The 17,224-nt window shown below is 39.5% G+C and overlaps 3 protein-coding genes and 34 non-coding genes across 40 annotated transcripts; 12 read left to right on the forward strand and 25 right to left on the reverse strand.

Annotated features, from left to right (window-relative positions):
* Positions 1 to 43: 43 nt before the first annotated feature.
* LOC124336804 (eukaryotic translation initiation factor 3 subunit B-like) lies at positions 44 to 3,089 on the forward strand. Its single transcript, XM_046790607.1, has 10 exons — positions 44 to 242; positions 321 to 516; positions 582 to 888; positions 968 to 1,363; positions 1,431 to 1,678; positions 1,740 to 1,984; positions 2,046 to 2,215; positions 2,277 to 2,480; positions 2,555 to 2,663; positions 2,728 to 3,089. The coding sequence occupies exons 1-10, from the start codon at positions 110 to 112 to the stop codon at positions 2,823 to 2,825; spliced, it is 2,106 nt and encodes a 701-aa protein (XP_046646563.1). The 5' UTR covers positions 44 to 109; the 3' UTR covers positions 2,826 to 3,089.
* Positions 3,090 to 3,462: 373 nt separating this feature from the next.
* On the forward strand, positions 3,463 to 5,281 carry LOC124336806 (AP-1 complex subunit sigma-2-like). Of its 3 annotated transcripts, none has more exons than XM_046790609.1 (5): positions 3,463 to 3,620; positions 3,682 to 3,860; positions 4,086 to 4,194; positions 4,261 to 4,398; positions 4,915 to 5,281. In XM_046790609.1, the coding sequence occupies exons 1-5, from the start codon at positions 3,618 to 3,620 to the stop codon at positions 4,957 to 4,959; spliced, it is 474 nt and encodes a 157-aa protein (XP_046646565.1). In that variant the 5' UTR covers positions 3,463 to 3,617; the 3' UTR covers positions 4,960 to 5,281. The 3 variants fall into 3 exon arrangements, with proteins under 3 accessions (XP_046646565.1, XP_046646566.1, XP_046646567.1); XM_046790610.1 differs by having other exon boundaries at positions 4,642 to 4,994; XM_046790611.1 differs by having other exon boundaries at positions 3,471 to 3,554.
* A 40-nt stretch (positions 5,282 to 5,321) lies between these two features.
* Positions 5,322 to 7,704, reverse strand: LOC124336805 (UPF0692 protein C19orf54 homolog). 2 transcript variants are annotated; one of them, XR_006917183.1, is made up of 4 exons: positions 7,301 to 7,696; positions 7,005 to 7,244; positions 5,864 to 6,941; positions 5,322 to 5,674 (listed from the first exon to the last, which is right to left on the reverse strand). XR_006917183.1 is itself a non-coding variant. In XM_046790608.1 (3 exons), exons 1-3 carry the CDS (start codon positions 7,510 to 7,512, stop codon positions 6,874 to 6,876), a joined length of 384 nt encoding a protein of 127 aa, XP_046646564.1. In that variant the 5' UTR covers positions 7,513 to 7,704; the 3' UTR covers positions 6,801 to 6,873. The 2 variants fall into 2 exon arrangements, 1 of the variants encoding a protein (XP_046646564.1); XM_046790608.1 differs by lacking the exon at positions 5,322 to 5,674 and having other exon boundaries at positions 6,801 to 6,941; positions 7,141 to 7,244; positions 7,301 to 7,704.
* Positions 7,705 to 9,357: 1,653 nt separating this feature from the next.
* On the reverse strand, positions 9,358 to 9,430 carry Trnar-ucg. Its single transcript has one exon. It is a non-coding gene; the product is annotated as a tRNA-Arg (tRNA).
* Positions 9,431 to 9,501: 71 nt separating this feature from the next.
* Trnal-aag lies at positions 9,502 to 9,583 on the reverse strand. The gene has a single exon. It is a non-coding gene; the product is annotated as a tRNA-Leu (tRNA).
* A 70-nt stretch (positions 9,584 to 9,653) lies between these two features.
* Trnap-ugg lies at positions 9,654 to 9,725 on the reverse strand. The gene has a single exon. It is a non-coding gene; the product is annotated as a tRNA-Pro (tRNA).
* A 236-nt stretch (positions 9,726 to 9,961) lies between these two features.
* Trnay-gua lies at positions 9,962 to 10,057 on the reverse strand. The gene is made up of 2 exons: positions 10,021 to 10,057; positions 9,962 to 9,997 (listed from the first exon to the last, which is right to left on the reverse strand). It is a non-coding gene; the product is annotated as a tRNA-Tyr (tRNA).
* A 171-nt stretch (positions 10,058 to 10,228) lies between these two features.
* On the forward strand, positions 10,229 to 10,300 carry Trnaq-uug. The gene has a single exon. It is a non-coding gene; the product is annotated as a tRNA-Gln (tRNA).
* Positions 10,301 to 10,400: 100 nt separating this feature from the next.
* Trnap-cgg lies at positions 10,401 to 10,472 on the forward strand. The gene has a single exon. It is a non-coding gene; the product is annotated as a tRNA-Pro (tRNA).
* Positions 10,473 to 10,780: 308 nt separating this feature from the next.
* On the reverse strand, positions 10,781 to 10,853 carry Trnar-ucg. The gene has a single exon. It is a non-coding gene; the product is annotated as a tRNA-Arg (tRNA).
* Positions 10,854 to 10,924: 71 nt separating this feature from the next.
* Positions 10,925 to 11,006, reverse strand: Trnal-aag. Its single transcript has one exon. It is a non-coding gene; the product is annotated as a tRNA-Leu (tRNA).
* Positions 11,007 to 11,076: 70 nt separating this feature from the next.
* On the reverse strand, positions 11,077 to 11,148 carry Trnap-ugg. The gene has a single exon. It is a non-coding gene; the product is annotated as a tRNA-Pro (tRNA).
* A 236-nt stretch (positions 11,149 to 11,384) lies between these two features.
* On the reverse strand, positions 11,385 to 11,480 carry Trnay-gua. The gene is made up of 2 exons: positions 11,444 to 11,480; positions 11,385 to 11,420 (listed from the first exon to the last, which is right to left on the reverse strand). It is a non-coding gene; the product is annotated as a tRNA-Tyr (tRNA).
* Positions 11,481 to 11,651: 171 nt separating this feature from the next.
* On the forward strand, positions 11,652 to 11,723 carry Trnaq-uug. Its single transcript has one exon. It is a non-coding gene; the product is annotated as a tRNA-Gln (tRNA).
* Positions 11,724 to 11,823: 100 nt separating this feature from the next.
* Positions 11,824 to 11,895, forward strand: Trnap-cgg. Its single transcript has one exon. It is a non-coding gene; the product is annotated as a tRNA-Pro (tRNA).
* A 308-nt stretch (positions 11,896 to 12,203) lies between these two features.
* Positions 12,204 to 12,276, reverse strand: Trnar-ucg. The gene has a single exon. It is a non-coding gene; the product is annotated as a tRNA-Arg (tRNA).
* A 71-nt stretch (positions 12,277 to 12,347) lies between these two features.
* Trnal-aag lies at positions 12,348 to 12,429 on the reverse strand. Its single transcript has one exon. It is a non-coding gene; the product is annotated as a tRNA-Leu (tRNA).
* A 70-nt stretch (positions 12,430 to 12,499) lies between these two features.
* On the reverse strand, positions 12,500 to 12,571 carry Trnap-ugg. Its single transcript has one exon. It is a non-coding gene; the product is annotated as a tRNA-Pro (tRNA).
* Positions 12,572 to 12,807: 236 nt separating this feature from the next.
* On the reverse strand, positions 12,808 to 12,903 carry Trnay-gua. The gene is made up of 2 exons: positions 12,867 to 12,903; positions 12,808 to 12,843 (listed from the first exon to the last, which is right to left on the reverse strand). It is a non-coding gene; the product is annotated as a tRNA-Tyr (tRNA).
* A 171-nt stretch (positions 12,904 to 13,074) lies between these two features.
* Positions 13,075 to 13,146, forward strand: Trnaq-uug. The gene has a single exon. It is a non-coding gene; the product is annotated as a tRNA-Gln (tRNA).
* A 100-nt stretch (positions 13,147 to 13,246) lies between these two features.
* Trnap-cgg lies at positions 13,247 to 13,318 on the forward strand. The gene has a single exon. It is a non-coding gene; the product is annotated as a tRNA-Pro (tRNA).
* Positions 13,319 to 13,626: 308 nt separating this feature from the next.
* On the reverse strand, positions 13,627 to 13,699 carry Trnar-ucg. Its single transcript has one exon. It is a non-coding gene; the product is annotated as a tRNA-Arg (tRNA).
* A 71-nt stretch (positions 13,700 to 13,770) lies between these two features.
* Positions 13,771 to 13,852, reverse strand: Trnal-aag. Its single transcript has one exon. It is a non-coding gene; the product is annotated as a tRNA-Leu (tRNA).
* A 70-nt stretch (positions 13,853 to 13,922) lies between these two features.
* Trnap-ugg lies at positions 13,923 to 13,994 on the reverse strand. The gene has a single exon. It is a non-coding gene; the product is annotated as a tRNA-Pro (tRNA).
* A 236-nt stretch (positions 13,995 to 14,230) lies between these two features.
* Positions 14,231 to 14,326, reverse strand: Trnay-gua. Its single transcript has 2 exons — positions 14,290 to 14,326; positions 14,231 to 14,266 (listed from the first exon to the last, which is right to left on the reverse strand). It is a non-coding gene; the product is annotated as a tRNA-Tyr (tRNA).
* Positions 14,327 to 14,497: 171 nt separating this feature from the next.
* On the forward strand, positions 14,498 to 14,569 carry Trnaq-uug. Its single transcript has one exon. It is a non-coding gene; the product is annotated as a tRNA-Gln (tRNA).
* A 100-nt stretch (positions 14,570 to 14,669) lies between these two features.
* Trnap-cgg lies at positions 14,670 to 14,741 on the forward strand. Its single transcript has one exon. It is a non-coding gene; the product is annotated as a tRNA-Pro (tRNA).
* A 308-nt stretch (positions 14,742 to 15,049) lies between these two features.
* On the reverse strand, positions 15,050 to 15,122 carry Trnar-ucg. Its single transcript has one exon. It is a non-coding gene; the product is annotated as a tRNA-Arg (tRNA).
* A 71-nt stretch (positions 15,123 to 15,193) lies between these two features.
* On the reverse strand, positions 15,194 to 15,275 carry Trnal-aag. The gene has a single exon. It is a non-coding gene; the product is annotated as a tRNA-Leu (tRNA).
* Positions 15,276 to 15,345: 70 nt separating this feature from the next.
* Trnap-ugg lies at positions 15,346 to 15,417 on the reverse strand. The gene has a single exon. It is a non-coding gene; the product is annotated as a tRNA-Pro (tRNA).
* A 236-nt stretch (positions 15,418 to 15,653) lies between these two features.
* Trnay-gua lies at positions 15,654 to 15,749 on the reverse strand. The gene is made up of 2 exons: positions 15,713 to 15,749; positions 15,654 to 15,689 (listed from the first exon to the last, which is right to left on the reverse strand). It is a non-coding gene; the product is annotated as a tRNA-Tyr (tRNA).
* A 171-nt stretch (positions 15,750 to 15,920) lies between these two features.
* Positions 15,921 to 15,992, forward strand: Trnaq-uug. Its single transcript has one exon. It is a non-coding gene; the product is annotated as a tRNA-Gln (tRNA).
* Positions 15,993 to 16,092: 100 nt separating this feature from the next.
* On the forward strand, positions 16,093 to 16,164 carry Trnap-cgg. The gene has a single exon. It is a non-coding gene; the product is annotated as a tRNA-Pro (tRNA).
* A 308-nt stretch (positions 16,165 to 16,472) lies between these two features.
* On the reverse strand, positions 16,473 to 16,545 carry Trnar-ucg. The gene has a single exon. It is a non-coding gene; the product is annotated as a tRNA-Arg (tRNA).
* A 71-nt stretch (positions 16,546 to 16,616) lies between these two features.
* Trnal-aag lies at positions 16,617 to 16,698 on the reverse strand. Its single transcript has one exon. It is a non-coding gene; the product is annotated as a tRNA-Leu (tRNA).
* Positions 16,699 to 16,768: 70 nt separating this feature from the next.
* On the reverse strand, positions 16,769 to 16,840 carry Trnap-ugg. Its single transcript has one exon. It is a non-coding gene; the product is annotated as a tRNA-Pro (tRNA).
* Positions 16,841 to 17,076: 236 nt separating this feature from the next.
* Trnay-gua lies at positions 17,077 to 17,172 on the reverse strand. The gene is made up of 2 exons: positions 17,136 to 17,172; positions 17,077 to 17,112 (listed from the first exon to the last, which is right to left on the reverse strand). It is a non-coding gene; the product is annotated as a tRNA-Tyr (tRNA).
* Positions 17,173 to 17,224: the final 52 nt, after the last annotated feature.

A 17,224-nucleotide genomic window follows, 5' to 3' on the forward strand; every position in this document is an offset into this window, starting at 1 on the left:
TGATTGGTGGTTGCCTTGGCCTTCTCGATGGTAGTATTATTTGTTGAAATCTGGCACAGGCTTCCGCCATTAAAGACTCGTGTCCGGTGTGCAGTGCTTGTTTTTCATCATGGCTCGACGAAAAGAAAATGATCGAGCTCAGCAAAATAACGATGACTCGGATTCTAACCCAAACGATGAATTAGAAGACGAGCCCAACTTCGATGATCCGGAAGGTTATGAGGACGATATTTCTGAAGAAGGTACCGTTTGTAACTTACCTTTTGCCATATGGCTTTCCTGAGCATGCCGGCATTGAATCTTGCTAACTGTCAATGTAGATCTTATAGGTGACCTCATCAGGCAGCGTCCGAAAGAAACCGACGGAGTCGAATCAATTGTTGTTATTGACGGTGTTCCTCAGGTTGGTACTGAGAGGATAGAAAAACTTCAAAATGTCCTGAGAAAACTATTCCAAAAGTTTGGAAAAATAACTAATGAATATTATCCTCTTAATGCTGATGGATCAACTAAAGGGTAATTTATTAGTTTTTTTTTTAACTTTTGTGTCAGCCCAATTTTAACATAATATACTTTTGAAGCCATGTTTTCATAGAGTACTCAAATGCCAATGAAGCATTGGAAGTTCTTAAAGGAACTAATGGTTACAAGTTCGACAAAAATCACACCTTCACTGTGAACTTACTTACTGACTTCGAAAAATATAATGACATTCTTGATAAGTGGGAAAATCCAATTCCTCAGCCGTTTAAGGAGCAAGGATGCCTTCAATACTATCTTCTTGATCAAGACGCTTGTGACCAATTCTCAGTTGTGTATGAGCAGGGAGACAAAGTTGCTGTTTATTTGAACACTCAACCTGAACCCTCTCTGCTGGAAGAAAGACCTGTGAGTCACTTCACCTTTATTATTATTATTATTTTTTTTTCATATTAAAATTTTATCTGACCAATAATTATCTTCACAGAGATGGACTGAGACTCTAGTGCGGTGGTCACCTCTTGGCACCTATCTAGCCACTTTTCATGCAAAGGGTATAGCTCTTTGGGGTGGTGAAAAGTTTCAACAAATTGTGCGCTTCAGTCATCCAGGAGTGCAATTCATTGACTTCTCACCATGTGAGAAGTATTTAGTATCTTTTAGTCCACTGGCTGATTCAAGAGCAACTGATGAACCACAAGCCATCATCATTTGGGACGTGTTGAGCGGTCTTAAGCGACGAGCTTTTAATGCCGATAAATCTCAAGCCCTGCCCATTTTTAAGTGGTCGCATGATGACAAGTATTTCGCTAGGATGGGAATCGACATGCTTTCTGTTTATGAAACCCCATCATTTGGCCTTTTAGACAAGAAGTCGATCAAAGTAACGTACACGATTTACAAAATCTTCTAATAACCATTTCCTAACATGCACTCTTACATTTTGATAGGTTCAAGGAATTCGAGATTTTGCCTGGAGCCCAACAGACAATACGATTGCTTATTGGGTCGGAGAGGAGAAAGATACTCCTGCTCGCGTCACACTTCTTGAGTTGCCAAGTCGCAATGAAGTGCGAGTCAAAAATTTGTTTAGCGTTGCCGACTGTAAAATGTATTGGCAAAAATCAGGTGACTATTTGTGTGTGAAAGTCGACCGCTATGCCAAATTAAGGAAAGATAAGTCCGATATCAAATACAGGTAATGAGATGCCACTCCTTCAATTAATAGATATAAAAGCTAATTTTTCCCCCTTTGATAGCGGTATCTACTACAATTTGGAAGTTTTCCACATGCGAGAAAAACAAATTCCAGTCGACTCGGTAGAAATCAAGGAAACCATTCAAGCTTTTGCGTGGGAGCCAGTTGGTACTAAGTTTGCCGTCATCCACGGTGAGCCACCGAGTACTTCTGTTTCTTTCTTCGAAGTTAAAACTGGACAAACGCCTACGATGGTTAAAAAATACGAACGTAAGCCTTGCAACCAGTTGTACTGGGCCCCTTCTGGTAAGAAAACATTAAATTTAATGTTAAAATTCTAAAATCCTTACTATACTTTATCGAACAGGCCAGTTCATTGTGTTAGCCGGCCTACGTGCCATGTCTGGCACATTGGAATTTGTCGACACCCATGATTTTACCGTCATGAATACGGGCGAACACTTCATGGCTACTGATGTGGAGTGGGATCCAACCGGTCGGTATGTCGCAACTGCTGTTTCCTGGTGGGGTCACAAGGTAACAAAAATCAAGCAATGTATTCATTTTTGACAATGTTTGATCTCTTGTACTTTGACAGGTCGATAATGCCTACTGGTTGTGGTCCTTCCAAGGACGCATTCTCAAACGCGTAGCACTAGACAAATTCTGTCAGCTGCAATGGAGACCTCGACCACCTTCATTACTTCCAGCCCAACAAATAAAGGACATTAAGAAGTCTTTGAAGAAATTTAGTGCCCAATTCGAAGTGAAGGATCGATTGAAAATGACTAAAGCTTCCAAAGTAAATATTTTTTGAATGTGTAATTTTTGGCGAAAGTATTTTCTAAAAATCTGACATTTTCAAACTTCACCCAGGAATTGGTAGAAAAACGCCGCAAACTGATGCAAGAATATGAAGACTTGCGTAAGCAGAAGCAAGAGGAGTATGACGCTCAACGTCGCCGTCGTATCGAATTGCGCAACAGTAAGTTCTTAAACCTAGTTAATAAGTAAGCTTATCAGGATTTAACTCACAAATGAATTCACAGACGTGGATACGGATGAAACTGAAGGCCGTGGAGGGGAATTAGAAGAGGAGACAGTCGAGTTTTTCATTAAAGAGGAGACGACATTCATCGACGAGTAATTGCCAAGACTGTAAACGATCACCACATCTTGAGGCGTGCTGCTTATTCAGTGAAAGGCAGCACATCTCGAGGTTTTTGTCAGATATTAATATCCGACAAATCCAACATCAGAAAATGAAGACAAATATAATTGTGTGTCTCATCGATTGGTTATGGCTGTTTGCGTCTCTCTTTGGTTTCAACTATCATGTACCCTTTAGATTATCAAAAATACATTTTGATTGCCTCGTCGCAACTGAAGTTGAACGAGAAGTAAAAAGGAATATATTGTACATGTTTCTGTTTGGGAAAAATTTACCGTTAACATTCGTTGATCAATAAGTCTGCAAATTTTTCTATAATGTTAGTCTTAAACTCTTAACAGAGATATACTCTTTCTTATAGTGCCCGAGGGTACTGTAATCGAAACATGGAGTTCGATCATTTTGACAGCAGAGTAATGAAAGACTGGAAGTACTTAAATTTTCCATGGCTTGAATTAGTTAGCATTTCGGAATTTATGGGTTATAGTGGGAAATGGAATTGAAGTCTGAAGGAAATGACGGATTTATAGAATGTTGGAAACTGGAATGGATTGGAAAATTGGAAAAACAAAAATATTATTTTTACTACTACATTTTTTTCTGGTGCGTGCGGCAACGTTGTCTCACATTATGACACGAAGTTGGGTGTGAAGTGGTGTGAAGAAGAAGGCGAAGTTTTCATTTCGATCAGTTTTGTCAGACATGGTAATATAAGGTTTAGCAGAACACTTGCTTCTGATATCACAGTTAATAACTCGTTACAACAAAATGGTATCCAGATTTTATATTTTTCTTTGCGAAGAATTGACGATTTAATTCTTTTCTGACACAGATGCAATTCATGCTTCTATTTAGCCGTCAAGGAAAGCTTCGCCTACAGAAATGGTATTCGGCCCAGCCTGACAAAGCAAAGAAAAAGATTACTAGAGATCTTGTTGCTACTATTTTAACCCGAAAACCGAAGATGTGCAGCTTTCTTGAGTGGAGAGAGTTGAAAATTGTCTACAAACGGTAAGATAAATTGTTCTATTCTCATCTGTTTGCTTAAAATTAGTTTGTACATCATTTTATTAACTGATCTCTACTTCAAACTACATATAATGTATACATACAATTGTAGATCATTGCTGTAAAATGTATCAAGAGTGAAAGGTTGCAGCAGAGCATATTGAATTACTCTTCTTTAACTTTATTATCGCACCTAATTATAAATTTGTTGTTCAAACTTAATTACAGGTATGCTAGTCTATACTTTTGCTGTGCTATAGAGCAATCTGATAATGAATTACTCACCCTAGAAATCATTCATCGCTATGTTGAATTGCTTGATAAATATTTCGGAAGTGTAAGTAATATTTTTTTATGTGATAGAAAGTGGTGGTGCTATCAGTAAGTAATTATGTTACCTTAGGTCTGTGAGTTGGACATCATCTTCAATTTTGAAAAAGCCTACTTCATGTTGGATGAGCTGATGCTGGGTGGAGAAGTGCAGGAGACCTCAAAAAAGAATGTTCTGAAGGCAATAGCTGCCCAGGATTTATTGCAAGAGGTTAGTAACGACGCGAACCCTGTCGCTTTATAATAAGGCATTTGGTCTCAACAACCAATTTTTTTTTTGTTCCTAAGTAGTATTTAAGAATCTCAATGCCGTATCTCAGTGGAAGTAGGAGTAAAAGTGCACCAAATTTTGCATATAGTCATGTATCAGGGATTAGTCATGAAGTAATTTAGTTTTAAGGGAGCTCTAACTCTTCCATATGTATAATTTTATTGTGATTTGTGTGTTCCTAAGGATGAGGCAGTGGAGGGCGCACTCAGAGAAATTGGTCTGATATAGATGAACAAAAAGTGCCTTGAGAAAACCCTTGTTGATAACACACAATTTTATCATTGAAAGAAAAGGAAGAATCCTTGTTATTTTTTACGATAAAAATAATTATAAAAATGTTTATTGTGTACACATACCACTATGTAGGAGTGTAAAAACCAATACACGTCACACTGTTTTTGTTAAACAATGAACGTATATTTTAGTTCCTTGCCTTTGTCTTTTTTTTTTTCGTAGGAAGAAACTCCACAAGGATTTTTTGAAGACCACGGACTCGGCTAAAGACTTAAAAAAAAATCCAATCTTCACCCTGTAATGAGATACGAGCTCTGCGATCACCCATTCCCATCCAAAAGATTGCAGCTATCCATGTCGTCGAGCAACAACTTTCCTCCATTAAACTAATAAAGCTCATTTGTCAGAAACGCCATTTATGTCATTTTGTAAAATCTTGTTTGTTCTAACAAATTGAAGTATCTAATAACCTTTGTTAGATTTTCTAAACAGAGCCAAGCAACTTAACATTCCATTGCGTTCGATTTTCTGTCTATATATTTGTTTGCTTGCGCTAGCATACTACTCAATACACATAGATAGCCAGTCAGTAGGCCTACTCATTAAAGACAATTAACTTCTGACCCGAATGAATCTAACAAAATGTGTATTTATATTTAACTTTTTACACCCCAGTGCCACGAAAGTCATTACGATCGCGTGTAATAATCTTCATAATCCATGTAAGGATTTTTCGGTAACTCTCGTTGTTTCGTTGGTGGTTGAGGAGTTGACATATAATAGGGCTCTTCAGAAATTTGTGTGCTTAGTAGTTTATCGTTGCTTTTGGAAGCCTTTGGGATAGATTCTTGGCACAATTTCACGGAAGAGATTTTATGTTCTTCAAATGTCCATTTACCGCAGAGGGTCGCTCCTGAACTCCAACTAAATAGCAACCCTAGGGCCAGAAATATGGCAGGCCATAAACAGAGCGACTGAAATCCTGGAAAATTTTGAATATTAAAGAAATTTGATTTAGTAATGAGTTAACGGAGGTATCCAATTATGTGGATTATTTGCAATCAAATTATGCTCAAAATTCAACAATCTTATTAAAGTAAGCATTGCAGTAAATCTAATATAAATCTTGGAAAAATAATGAAGTGTGAAACAATTGGAGAAAATCTTATACCCATATTTTTTGCAGTTCTGAAAAACACAAACAATGATTTGGATCGTGATGTAAATAATGATTTGAACTGTAGGTAATCGTCCACAAATATTAAGCCAAACGAAAAAAGTTTAAGATAAAAATGACGATTTATGAAATAATAGAGTTTGGAGTGCATGTACAGCAACCTGTTACACTAACCAAGATAGAAGATACTGGTCAGTGGTATCTTTGACACCATACTACATCACTATCACCTGTGCGCTTCGGTAAATATCCGCGGGCATTTAATTGGAAGGGAAGGGATAAAACATACGCAATTTTGAGCTCCTTTAGTTAACCACGCGAACGCTTTTGAATGAGCTTTCCGGATTTGGCCCACAAGTTAATGCATCATCACGATTCGCCACTTTCGAAAATCAATGCTTGTGGTATATAGGTTTAAAGAATTTTAATAATATTATTATTTATTGGTACAAATGAACAGTTTTGTTCTTATATGGCAAGCAGCGCATATTGAATGATAATCAAATACTGAAGTTACACGGACTGTCACCCTACACCCTTAAGTGAAATATAAACTCAAAGAAGATGGAACATGCCGTATTCACAACATATCGCTTTTCTTCCATGTATTTTAAGTTTTATGCTAATTACAATATGGTGTATAAGGGTTTCGATATGACTTTAAAATAGCATGATTATTTATCCTAAAACAATTATTTTGCCACACAAATCTGACAATTTATTATTAGGTGGGAGGACATATTCTATACTATTAGAGCGCTTTGGGTCAACCTCTTCTAGGTTATTATTACTGAGCTGTAAACTTTCACAGTTCCAGATGGCCAATCTCTTACTTTTTCCATGTTTAGCCAAAAAGTATATGTTTTCTTTCTTCACTTGACTTAGTAGATCACAATTAGCGGACAAGTCCGAAATCCGATATAAATCTTCGCCGAGAATTTCTCTTTTGCAACAAAATTCTGTGTGCAAATTCAGGTTATTCTCAAATTCAAAGAAAACCCCAACTAACAATGCCCAGTGTGCTTTGTGGCCTTTCTTAAGGCATGGGGCATGGTTACAATCAGCATCATATCTATAAAAACAATTGAAAAATGTTAACCATAGTTAGGCTGCATGAATAAATGTCAAATCCTACGGAACAAGCAGTAATTTGCCTGATATAAAATATCTAAGTAACAGTTGAATATTACTGAAACCGTTATTTAGCAATACAGAATTGATATTCATTTGATTTGCAAGTGCACAAACTGCAGATGAGCTGAATAGTTCACCCTTTTTGGTAATCCCCATTTGCTTAGCCTGTTGAAATATAGAATCTGTGTCAACTTTAATTCCACAAGATTGAGCAGCCATAGCTAAAGCTACTAGCCCACACCTAAGAATAAAATATTTAATTTTTAGTTAGAAAAAAGATTACACTATGTTATATACTGTGGACCATTTTGTAGAATGTTGGGAGTATTTTGCCAATTTGCCAGGAAAGTTTTGTTTCTTTTGCCGTTCAGTTTAAACCAAAGCTCCAGATTATCCAAAACGTATTGATCACTAATATTTTTGCTAAATTTTGAGTTAACTTCAATATGTTTACTTTCTGTCATAGGTAGGTATGGCAAAGGAGGTGGAAGAGGAGGTATAGATTCCATATTAAAAAAAAAAAAAATGAAAATAATCTGGGATTTTCTAAAATTTAAGATTTATTGAGTAAAATTAACATTTAACCAAGACTACTCACTACTACTCAGTACTCAGCCTTATGGCCTTATGGGAGGGAGAAGAAGCCTGGAGGGTGGAGGAAGCAGGCAGCAGCGATGTGCGTGACGTACGTATGGTGGCGCGTCGATACGCTAATATAAAGGCCACTGGTGTCAGGCTGTCGCCTGTCGGCCTTCGAGATTTTACGTGGGGCTGCGTCGGCGGTCGGCCAAACCGTCGGTTTGTTGTCAAGTCGACATTTTTCGTCGACAAAAAATATCGTTGCATGGTCACACTGATACTGATAGTTGACAATCGTTAAATAAAATGTTCCCGTCAAGGCGTCAAATATGGACTTTAGTTTGATTTGTGCAAGTACTGAATATAGGTACTAGGGCTATCGCGCAACTATTCAATAAAAAAAAACAGCAATGGGATTGCAAAATTTGCAACCAACTACCGGTTAGGTTGATCAATATTAATATTAGAATTAAAATAATTGAAGGGTCCGCAAGGGCTAAAAAATAGCAGAGCAATAGATGCCTGGTCGGTTCTCGGCTGTGTTGGCTTCCATATCCCGGTTTCAGGGTAAACGTAAGCCGATTTGGAAACTGGAATGAGCGCTCTAGTGAGTGTGTCAGCTACTACGCTCAGCTACTTTTGAGAGCCTAGATGGCTCTGTTTCCAGTTTCAACTTCACAATTCTGACAGGCCCCGCCCTAAAACCCTCTGAAAATCGGTTTGTTTAAAAATATGAATTAAATAACTGTTACGAAGAATTTCTATTCTTAAAATAGCTACATACTTTTATTCACGTTGCTTTTGTGTGTTCACAATACAAAAAAGACGGGAATAAGTGTCGTTTCAAAGTCTCCCAAACACTTTCCTATTTAAACGGGATATTATTAATTGCTTTAATTGCTTTACAAGAAAGGGACTTGATGACTTGAGAAGAAGAAGAAGAAGAAGAAGAAGAAGAAGAAGAAGAAGAAGAAGAAGAAGAAGAAGAAGAAGAAGAAGAAGAAGAAGAAGAAGAAGAAGAAGAAGAAGAAGAAGAAGAAGAAGAAGAAGAAGAATTACTAGACAAAGAAGAAGAAGAAGAAGAAGAAGAAGAAGAAGAACAAGAACAAGAACAAGAAGAAGAAGAAGAACAAGAACAAGAACAAGAACAAGAAGAAGAAGAAGAACAAGAACAAGAACAAGAACAAGAAGAAGAACAAGAACAAGAACAAGAACAAGAACAAAAACAAGAACAAGAACAAGAACAAGAACAAGAACAAGAACAAGAACAAGAACAAGAACAAGAACAAGAACAAGAACAAGAACAAGAACAAGAACAAGAACAAGAACAAGAACAAGAACAAGAACAAGAACAAGAACAAGAACAAGAACAAGAACAAGAATTGGTCTATATTGCCATTATTGGTCTAGTAGTATGATACTTGCTTCGGGTGTAAGTGATCCCGGGTTCAATTCCCGGATGGGCCCCAATTGTTTTACTTTTGGCACCGATCCCTGCCATTAGACACATCATGTGTTCTAAGGTACAGTCACGAGTCCCAAATGTTTTTTCCTAAGGAAATACCACAGCTTAATTTGGTATAGGGAATAGAGATCGTACGATAGGGATTCATTGATTCCACTCCTTAGACCAATTTTTTGGGCGGGAACCTCGGATGTTCTCTTTGATGTGTACTTTGGCTTACAACCAGGAGCAATTGCAAATGGATTGCTAATTCTTTGTTTGTAAATTTTCGCGCGCGCATTTCGAAATAGCCAAAATAACCGTTTGCGAGTGATCGTAGCAGGACTCGAACCTGCAATCTTCGGATCCGAAGTCCGACGCCTTATCCATTAGGCCACACGACCATTAACGTTGCCCGTAAGTGCACAATCACCGATTCCTTGCTATGCTACAACAGTTTGAGCAAAATTGACGTTGGCAGCGATGGGATTCGAACCCATGCCCCCGAAGAGACTGGTGCCTTAAACCAGCGCCTTGGACCGCTCGGCCACGCTACCACATTTGCAATGTTAACATTCATCTAAGTAATACAATAAGAGGTTTACCATCTCAGCTGAAATATTGTAGGGGCTCATCCGGGATTTGAACCCGGGGCCTCTTACACCCAAAGCAAGAATCATACCACTAGACCAATGAGCCACGCAACTTTTCTAACACCGTTTGTTGCCGGCTACAATTACTAACCATTAATTGTGTCCCATTTTTTAGCTATACATTTCATATTTACACGGTGATGTTGTCAACTTTCCGTTGTAGATATGCGTACCCCAATAGTACATGTTGGATTTTCCATTACTACACTCTATTTTGAATATACATGACTATCAGCTTTATCTATTTTCTGTTGCCCACTCAATGCGTAATCACAAGTGCTCTCCTTCGAGCCGGAGTTGAACCAGCGACCTATGGATTCCTTGCATTTTACATCGTGTCACTACAGTCCACCGCTCTACCAACTGAGCTATCGAAGGTTGTTTTATTTCCGTCGAACATCGCAATATAGTCCATTAACATGCACCAAAAGATCATGTTTTAAATCATCGAAATCACTGAGTTGAAGGAATCAGCACATGGCCCTAAATTCCACCAAATTTAACGACAAATTTACATTGTAGTAGCAGTGCTGGTGACATCCGTTGGAAGGTTCCATGGTGTAATGGTTATCACATCAGACTTTGACTCTGATAATCTGAGTTCGATTCTCAGTGGGACCTTTTTTAATCCAATTTCTATCAATCGTGTTTATTTTTATGCACGACATTTGGATTGTAATAATAATAAAATAATTTTCGAATCAATAATGAAAGATAATAGGGCTCATTGGTCTAGTAGTATGATACTTGCTTCGGGTGTAAGTGATCCCGGGTTCAATTCCCGGATGGGCCCCAATTGTTTTACTTTTGGCACCGATCCCTGCCATTAGACACATCATGTGTTCTAAGGTACAGTCACGAGTCCCAAATGTTTTTTCCTAAGGAAATACCACAGCTTAATTTGGTATAGGGAATAGAGATCGTACGATAGGGATTCATTGATTCCACTCCTTAGACCAATTTTTTGGGCGGGAACCTCGGATGTTCTCTTTGATGTGTACTTTGGCTTACAACCAGGAGCAATTGCAAATGGATTGCTAATTCTTTGTTTGTAAATTTTCGCGCGCGCATTTCGAAATAGCCAAAATAACCGTTTGCGAGTGATCGTAGCAGGACTCGAACCTGCAATCTTCGGATCCGAAGTCCGACGCCTTATCCATTAGGCCACACGACCATTAACGTTGCCCGTAAGTGCACAATCACCGATTCCTTGCTATGCTACAACAGTTTGAGCAAAATTGACGTTGGCAGCGATGGGATTCGAACCCATGCCCCCGAAGAGACTGGTGCCTTAAACCAGCGCCTTGGACCGCTCGGCCACGCTACCACATTTGCAATGTTAACATTCATCTAAGTAATACAATAAGAGGTTTACCATCTCAGCTGAAATATTGTAGGGGCTCATCCGGGATTTGAACCCGGGGCCTCTTACACCCAAAGCAAGAATCATACCACTAGACCAATGAGCCACGCAACTTTTCTAACACCGTTTGTTGCCGGCTACAATTACTAACCATTAATTGTGTCCCATTTTTGAGCTATACATTTCATATTTACACGGTGATGTTGTCAACTTTCCGTTGTAGATATGCGTACCCCAATAGTACATGTTGGATTTTCCATTACTACACTCTATTTTGAATATACATGACTATCAGCTTTATCTATTTTCTGTTGCCCACTCAATGCGTAATCACAAGTGCTCTCCTTCGAGCCGGAGTTGAACCAGCGACCTATGGATTCCTTGCATTTTACATCGTGTCACTACAGTCCACCGCTCTACCAACTGAGCTATCGAAGGTTGTTTTATTTCCGTCGAACATCGCAATATAGTCCATTAACATGCACCAAAAGATCATGTTTTAAATCATCGAAATCACTGAGTTGAAGGAATCAGCACATGGCCCTAAATTCCACCAAATTTAACGACAAATTTACATTGTAGTAGCAGTGCTGGTGACATCCGTTGGAAGGTTCCATGGTGTAATGGTTATCACATCAGACTTTGACTCTGATAATCTGAGTTCGATTCTCAGTGGGACCTTTTTTAATCCAATTTCTATCAATCGTGTTTATTTTTATGCACGACATTTGGATTGTAATAATAATAAAATAATTTTCGAATCAATAATGAAAGATAATAGGGCTCATTGGTCTAGTAGTATGATACTTGCTTCGGGTGTAAGTGATCCCGGGTTCAATTCCCGGATGGGCCCCAATTGTTTTACTTTTGGCACCGATCCCTGCCATTAGACACATCATGTGTTCTAAGGTACAGTCACGAGTCCCAAATGTTTTTTCCTAAGGAAATACCACAGCTTAATTTGGTATAGGGAATAGAGATCGTACGATAGGGATTCATTGATTCCACTCCTTAGACCAATTTTTTGGGCGGGAACCTCGGATGTTCTCTTTGATGTGTACTTTGGCTTACAACCAGGAGCAATTGCAAATGGATTGCTAATTCTTTGTTTGTAAATTTTCGCGCGCGCATTTCGAAATAGCCAAAATAACCGTTTGCGAGTGATCGTAGCAGGACTCGAACCTGCAATCTTCGGATCCGAAGTCCGACGCCTTATCCATTAGGCCACACGACCATTAACGTTGCCCGTAAGTGCACAATCACCGATTCCTTGCTATGCTACAACAGTTTGAGCAAAATTGACGTTGGCAGCGATGGGATTCGAACCCATGCCCCCGAAGAGACTGGTGCCTTAAACCAGCGCCTTGGACCGCTCGGCCACGCTACCACATTTGCAATGTTAACATTCATCTAAGTAATACAATAAGAGGTTTACCATCTCAGCTGAAATATTGTAGGGGCTCATCCGGGATTTGAACCCGGGGCCTCTTACACCCAAAGCAAGAATCATACCACTAGACCAATGAGCCACGCAACTTTTCTAACACCGTTTGTTGCCGGCTACAATTACTAACCATTAATTGTGTCCCATTTTTGAGCTATACATTTCATATTTACACGGTGATGTTGTCAACTTTCCGTTGTAGATATGCGTACCCCAATAGTACATGTTGGATTTTCCATTACTACACTCTATTTTGAATATACATGACTATCAGCTTTATCTATTTTCTGTTGCCCACTCAATGCGTAATCACAAGTGCTCTCCTTCGAGCCGGAGTTGAACCAGCGACCTATGGATTCCTTGCATTTTACATCGTGTCACTACAGTCCACCGCTCTACCAACTGAGCTATCGAAGGTTGTTTTATTTCCGTCGAACATCGCAATATAGTCCATTAACATGCACCAAAAGATCATGTTTTAAATCATCGAAATCACTGAGTTGAAGGAATCAGCACATGGCCCTAAATTCCACCAAATTTAACGACAAATTTACATTGTAGTAGCAGTGCTGGTGACATCCGTTGGAAGGTTCCATGGTGTAATGGTTATCACATCAGACTTTGACTCTGATAATCTGAGTTCGATTCTCAGTGGGACCTTTTTTAATCCAATTTCTATCAATCGTGTTTATTTTTATGCACGACATTTGGATTGTAATAATAATAAAATAATTTTCGAATCAATAATGAAAGATAATAGGGCTCATTGGTCTAGTAGTATGATACTTGCTTCGGGTGTAAGTGATCCCGGGTTCAATTCCCGGATGGGCCCCAATTGTTTTACTTTTGGCACCGATCCCTGCCATTAGACACATCATGTGTTCTAAGGTACAGTCACGAGTCCCAAATGTTTTTTCCTAAGGAAATACCACAGCTTAATTTGGTATAGGGAATAGAGATCGTACGATAGGGATTCATTGATTCCACTCCTTAGACCAATTTTTTGGGCGGGAACCTCGGATGTTCTCTTTGATGTGTACTTTGGCTTACAACCAGGAGCAATTGCAAATGGATTGCTAATTCTTTGTTTGTAAATTTTCGCGCGCGCATTTCGAAATAGCCAAAATAACCGTTTGCGAGTGATCGTAGCAGGACTCGAACCTGCAATCTTCGGATCCGAAGTCCGACGCCTTATCCATTAGGCCACACGACCATTAACGTTGCCCGTAAGTGCACAATCACCGATTCCTTGCTATGCTACAACAGTTTGAGCAAAATTGACGTTGGCAGCGATGGGATTCGAACCCATGCCCCCGAAGAGACTGGTGCCTTAAACCAGCGCCTTGGACCGCTCGGCCACGCTACCACATTTGCAATGTTAACATTCATCTAAGTAATACAATAAGAGGTTTACCATCTCAGCTGAAATATTGTAGGGGCTCATCCGGGATTTGAACCCGGGGCCTCTTACACCCAAAGCAAGAATCATACCACTAGACCAATGAGCCACGCAACTTTTCTAACACCGTTTGTTGCCGGCTACAATTACTAACCATTAATTGTGTCCCATTTTTGAGCTATACATTTCATATTTACACGGTGATGTTGTCAACTTTCCGTTGTAGATATGCGTACCCCAATAGTACATGTTGGATTTTCCATTACTACACTCTATTTTGAATATACATGACTATCAGCTTTATCTATTTTCTGTTGCCCACTCAATGCGTAATCACAAGTGCTCTCCTTCGAGCCGGAGTTGAACCAGCGACCTATGGATTCCTTGCATTTTACATCGTGTCACTACAGTCCACCGCTCTACCAACTGAGCTATCGAAGGTTGTTTTATTTCCGTCGAACATCGCAATATAGTCCATTAACATGCACCAAAAGATCATGTTTTAAATCATCGAAATCACTGAGTTGAAGGAATCAGCACATGGCCCTAAATTCCACCAAATTTAACGACAAATTTACATTGTAGTAGCAGTGCTGGTGACATCCGTTGGAAGGTTCCATGGTGTAATGGTTATCACATCAGACTTTGACTCTGATAATCTGAGTTCGATTCTCAGTGGGACCTTTTTTAATCCAATTTCTATCAATCGTGTTTATTTTTATGCACGACATTTGGATTGTAATAATAATAAAATAATTTTCGAATCAATAATGAAAGATAATAGGGCTCATTGGTCTAGTAGTATGATACTTGCTTCGGGTGTAAGTGATCCCGGGTTCAATTCCCGGATGGGCCCCAATTGTTTTACTTTTGGCACCGATCCCTGCCATTAGACACATCATGTGTTCTAAGGTACAGTCACGAGTCCCAAATGTTTTTTCCTAAGGAAATACCACAGCTTAATTTGGTATAGGGAATAGAGATCGTACGATAGGGATTCATTGATTCCACTCCTTAGACCAATTTTTTGGGCGGGAACCTCGGATGTTCTCTTTGATGTGTACTTTGGCTTACAACCAGGAGCAATTGCAAATGGATTGCTAATTCTTTGTTTGTAAATTTTCGCGCGCGCATTTCAAAATAGCCAAAATAACCGTTTGCGAGTGATCGTAGCAGGACTCGAACCTGCAATCTTCGGATCCGAAGTCCGACGCCTTATCCATTAGGCCACACGACCATTAACGTAGCCCGTAAGTGCACAATCACCGATTCCTTGCTATGCTACAACAGTTTGAGCAAAATTGACGTTGGCAGCGATGGGATTCGAACCCATGCCCCCGAAGAGACTGGTGCCTTAAACCAGCGCCTTGGACCGCTCGGCCACGCTACCACATTTGCAATGTTAACATTCATCTAAGTAATACAATAAGAGGTTTACCATCTCAGCTGAAATATTGTAGGGGCTCATCCGGGATTTGAACCCGGGGCCTCTTACACCCAAAGCAAGAATCATACCACTAGACCAATGAGCCACGCAACTTTTCTAACACCGTTTGTTGCCGGCTACAATTACTAACCATTAATTGTGTCCCATTTTTGAGCTATACATTTCATATTTACACGGTGATGTTGTCAACTTTCCGTTGTAGATATGCGTACCCCAATAGTACATGTTGGATTTTCCATTACTACACTCTATTTTGAATATACATGACTATCAGCTTTATCTATTTTCTGTTGCCCACTCAATGCGTAATCACAAGTGCTCTCCTTCGAGCCGGAGTTGAACCAGCGACCTATGGATTCCTTGCATTTTACATCGTGTCACTACAGTCCACCGCTCTACCAACTGAGCTATCGAAGGTTGTTTTATTTCCGTCGAACATCGCAATATACTCCATTAACATGCACCAAAAGATCATGTTTTAAATCATCGAAATCACTGAGTTGAAGGAATCAGCACATGGCCCTAAATTCCACCAAATTTAACGACAAATTTACATTGTAGTAGCAGTGCTGGTGACATCCGTTGGAAGGTTCCATGGTGTAATGGTTATCACATCAGACTTTGACTCTGATAATCTGAGTTCGATTCTCAGTGGGACCTTTTTTAATCCAATTTCTATCAATCGTGTTTATTTTTATGCACGACATTTGGATTGTAATAATAATAAAATAATTTTCGAATCAATAATGAAAGATAATAGGGCTCATTGGTCTAGTAGTATGATACTTGCTTCGGGTGTAAGTGATCCCGGGTTCAATTCCCGGATGGGCCCCAATTGTTTTACTTTTGGCACCGATCCCTGCCATTAGACACATCATGTGTTCTAAGGTACAGTCACGAGTCCCAAATGTTTTTTCCTAAGGAAATACCACAGCTTAATTTGGTATAGGGAATAGAGATCGTACGATAGGGATTCATTGATTCCACTCCTTAGACCAATTTTTTGGGCGGGAACCTCGGATGTTCTCTTTGATGTGTACTTTGGCTTACAACCAGGAGCAATTGCAAATGGATTGCTAATTCTTTGTTTGTAAATTTTCGCGCGCGCATTTCAAAATAGCCAAAATAACCGTTTGCGAGTGATCGTAGCAGGACTCGAACCTGCAATCTTCGGATCCGAAGTCCGACACCTTATCCATTAGGCCACACGACCATCAACGTTTCCCGTAAGTGCACAATCACCGATTCCTTGCTATGCTACAACAGTTTGAGAAAAATTGACGTTGGCAGCGATGGGATTCGAACCCATGCCCCCGAAGAGACTGGTGCCTTAAACCAGCGCCTTGGACCGCTCGGCCACGCTACCACATTTGCAATGTTAACATTCATCTAAGTAATACAATAAGAGGTTTACCATCTCAGCTGAAATATTGTAGGGGCTCATCCGGGATTTGAACCCGGGGCCTCTTACACCCAAAGCAAGAATCATACCACTAGACCAATGAGCCACGCAACTTTTCTAACACCGTTTGTTGCCGGCTACAATTACTAACCATTAATTGTGTCCCATTTTTGAGCTATACATTTCATATTTACACGGTGATGTTGTCAACTTTCCGTTGTAGATATGCGTACCCCAATAGTACATGTTGGATTTTCCATTACTACACTCTATTTTGAATATACATGACTATCAGCTTTATCTATTTTCTGTTGCCCACTCAATGCGTAATCACAAGTGCTCTCCTTCGAGCCGGAGTTGAACCAGCGACCTATGGATTCCTTGCATTTTACATCGTGTCACTACAGTCCACCGCTCTACCAACTGAGCTATCGAAGGTTGTTTTATTTCCGTCGAACATCGCAATATATTCCATTAACATGCACCAAAA

This window comes from Daphnia pulicaria, chromosome 4 (assembly GCF_021234035.1).
Source record: "Daphnia pulicaria isolate SC F1-1A chromosome 4, SC_F0-13Bv2, whole genome shotgun sequence".
In the NCBI taxonomy this organism is placed as follows: Eukaryota; Metazoa; Arthropoda; class Branchiopoda; order Diplostraca; family Daphniidae; genus Daphnia; species Daphnia pulicaria.

Excerpts from the sequence above, each read along its gene's own strand:
- LOC124336804 (XM_046790607.1), top strand. The coding sequence starts at position 110 with ATGGCTCGACGAAAAGAAAATGATCGAGCTCAGCAAAATAACGATGAC. Across the intron at positions 243-320 it reads GGACGATATTTCTGAAGAAG|ATCTTATAGGTGACCTCATC; the intron begins GTACCGTTTGTA and ends CTGTCAATGTAG. Across the intron at positions 1,364-1,430 it reads TAGACAAGAAGTCGATCAAA|GTTCAAGGAATTCGAGATTT; the intron begins GTAACGTACACG and ends ACATTTTGATAG.
- LOC124336805 (XM_046790608.1), bottom strand. The coding sequence starts at position 7,512 with ATGGAATCTATACCTCCTCTTCCACCTCCTTTGCCATACCTACCTATG. Across the intron at positions 7,245-7,300 it reads ATTCTACAAAATGGTCCACA|GTGTGGGCTAGTAGCTTTAG; the intron begins GTATATAACATA and ends TTTTATTCTTAG. Across the intron at positions 6,942-7,140 it reads AATGGGGATTACCAAAAAGG|ATATGATGCTGATTGTAACC; the intron begins GTGAACTATTCA and ends TTGTTTTTATAG.
- LOC124336806 (XM_046790609.1), top strand. Across the intron at positions 3,861-4,085 it reads TTGAAAATTGTCTACAAACG|GTATGCTAGTCTATACTTTT; the intron begins GTAAGATAAATT and ends ACTTAATTACAG. Across the intron at positions 4,195-4,260 it reads TTGATAAATATTTCGGAAGT|GTCTGTGAGTTGGACATCAT; the intron begins GTAAGTAATATT and ends ATGTTACCTTAG.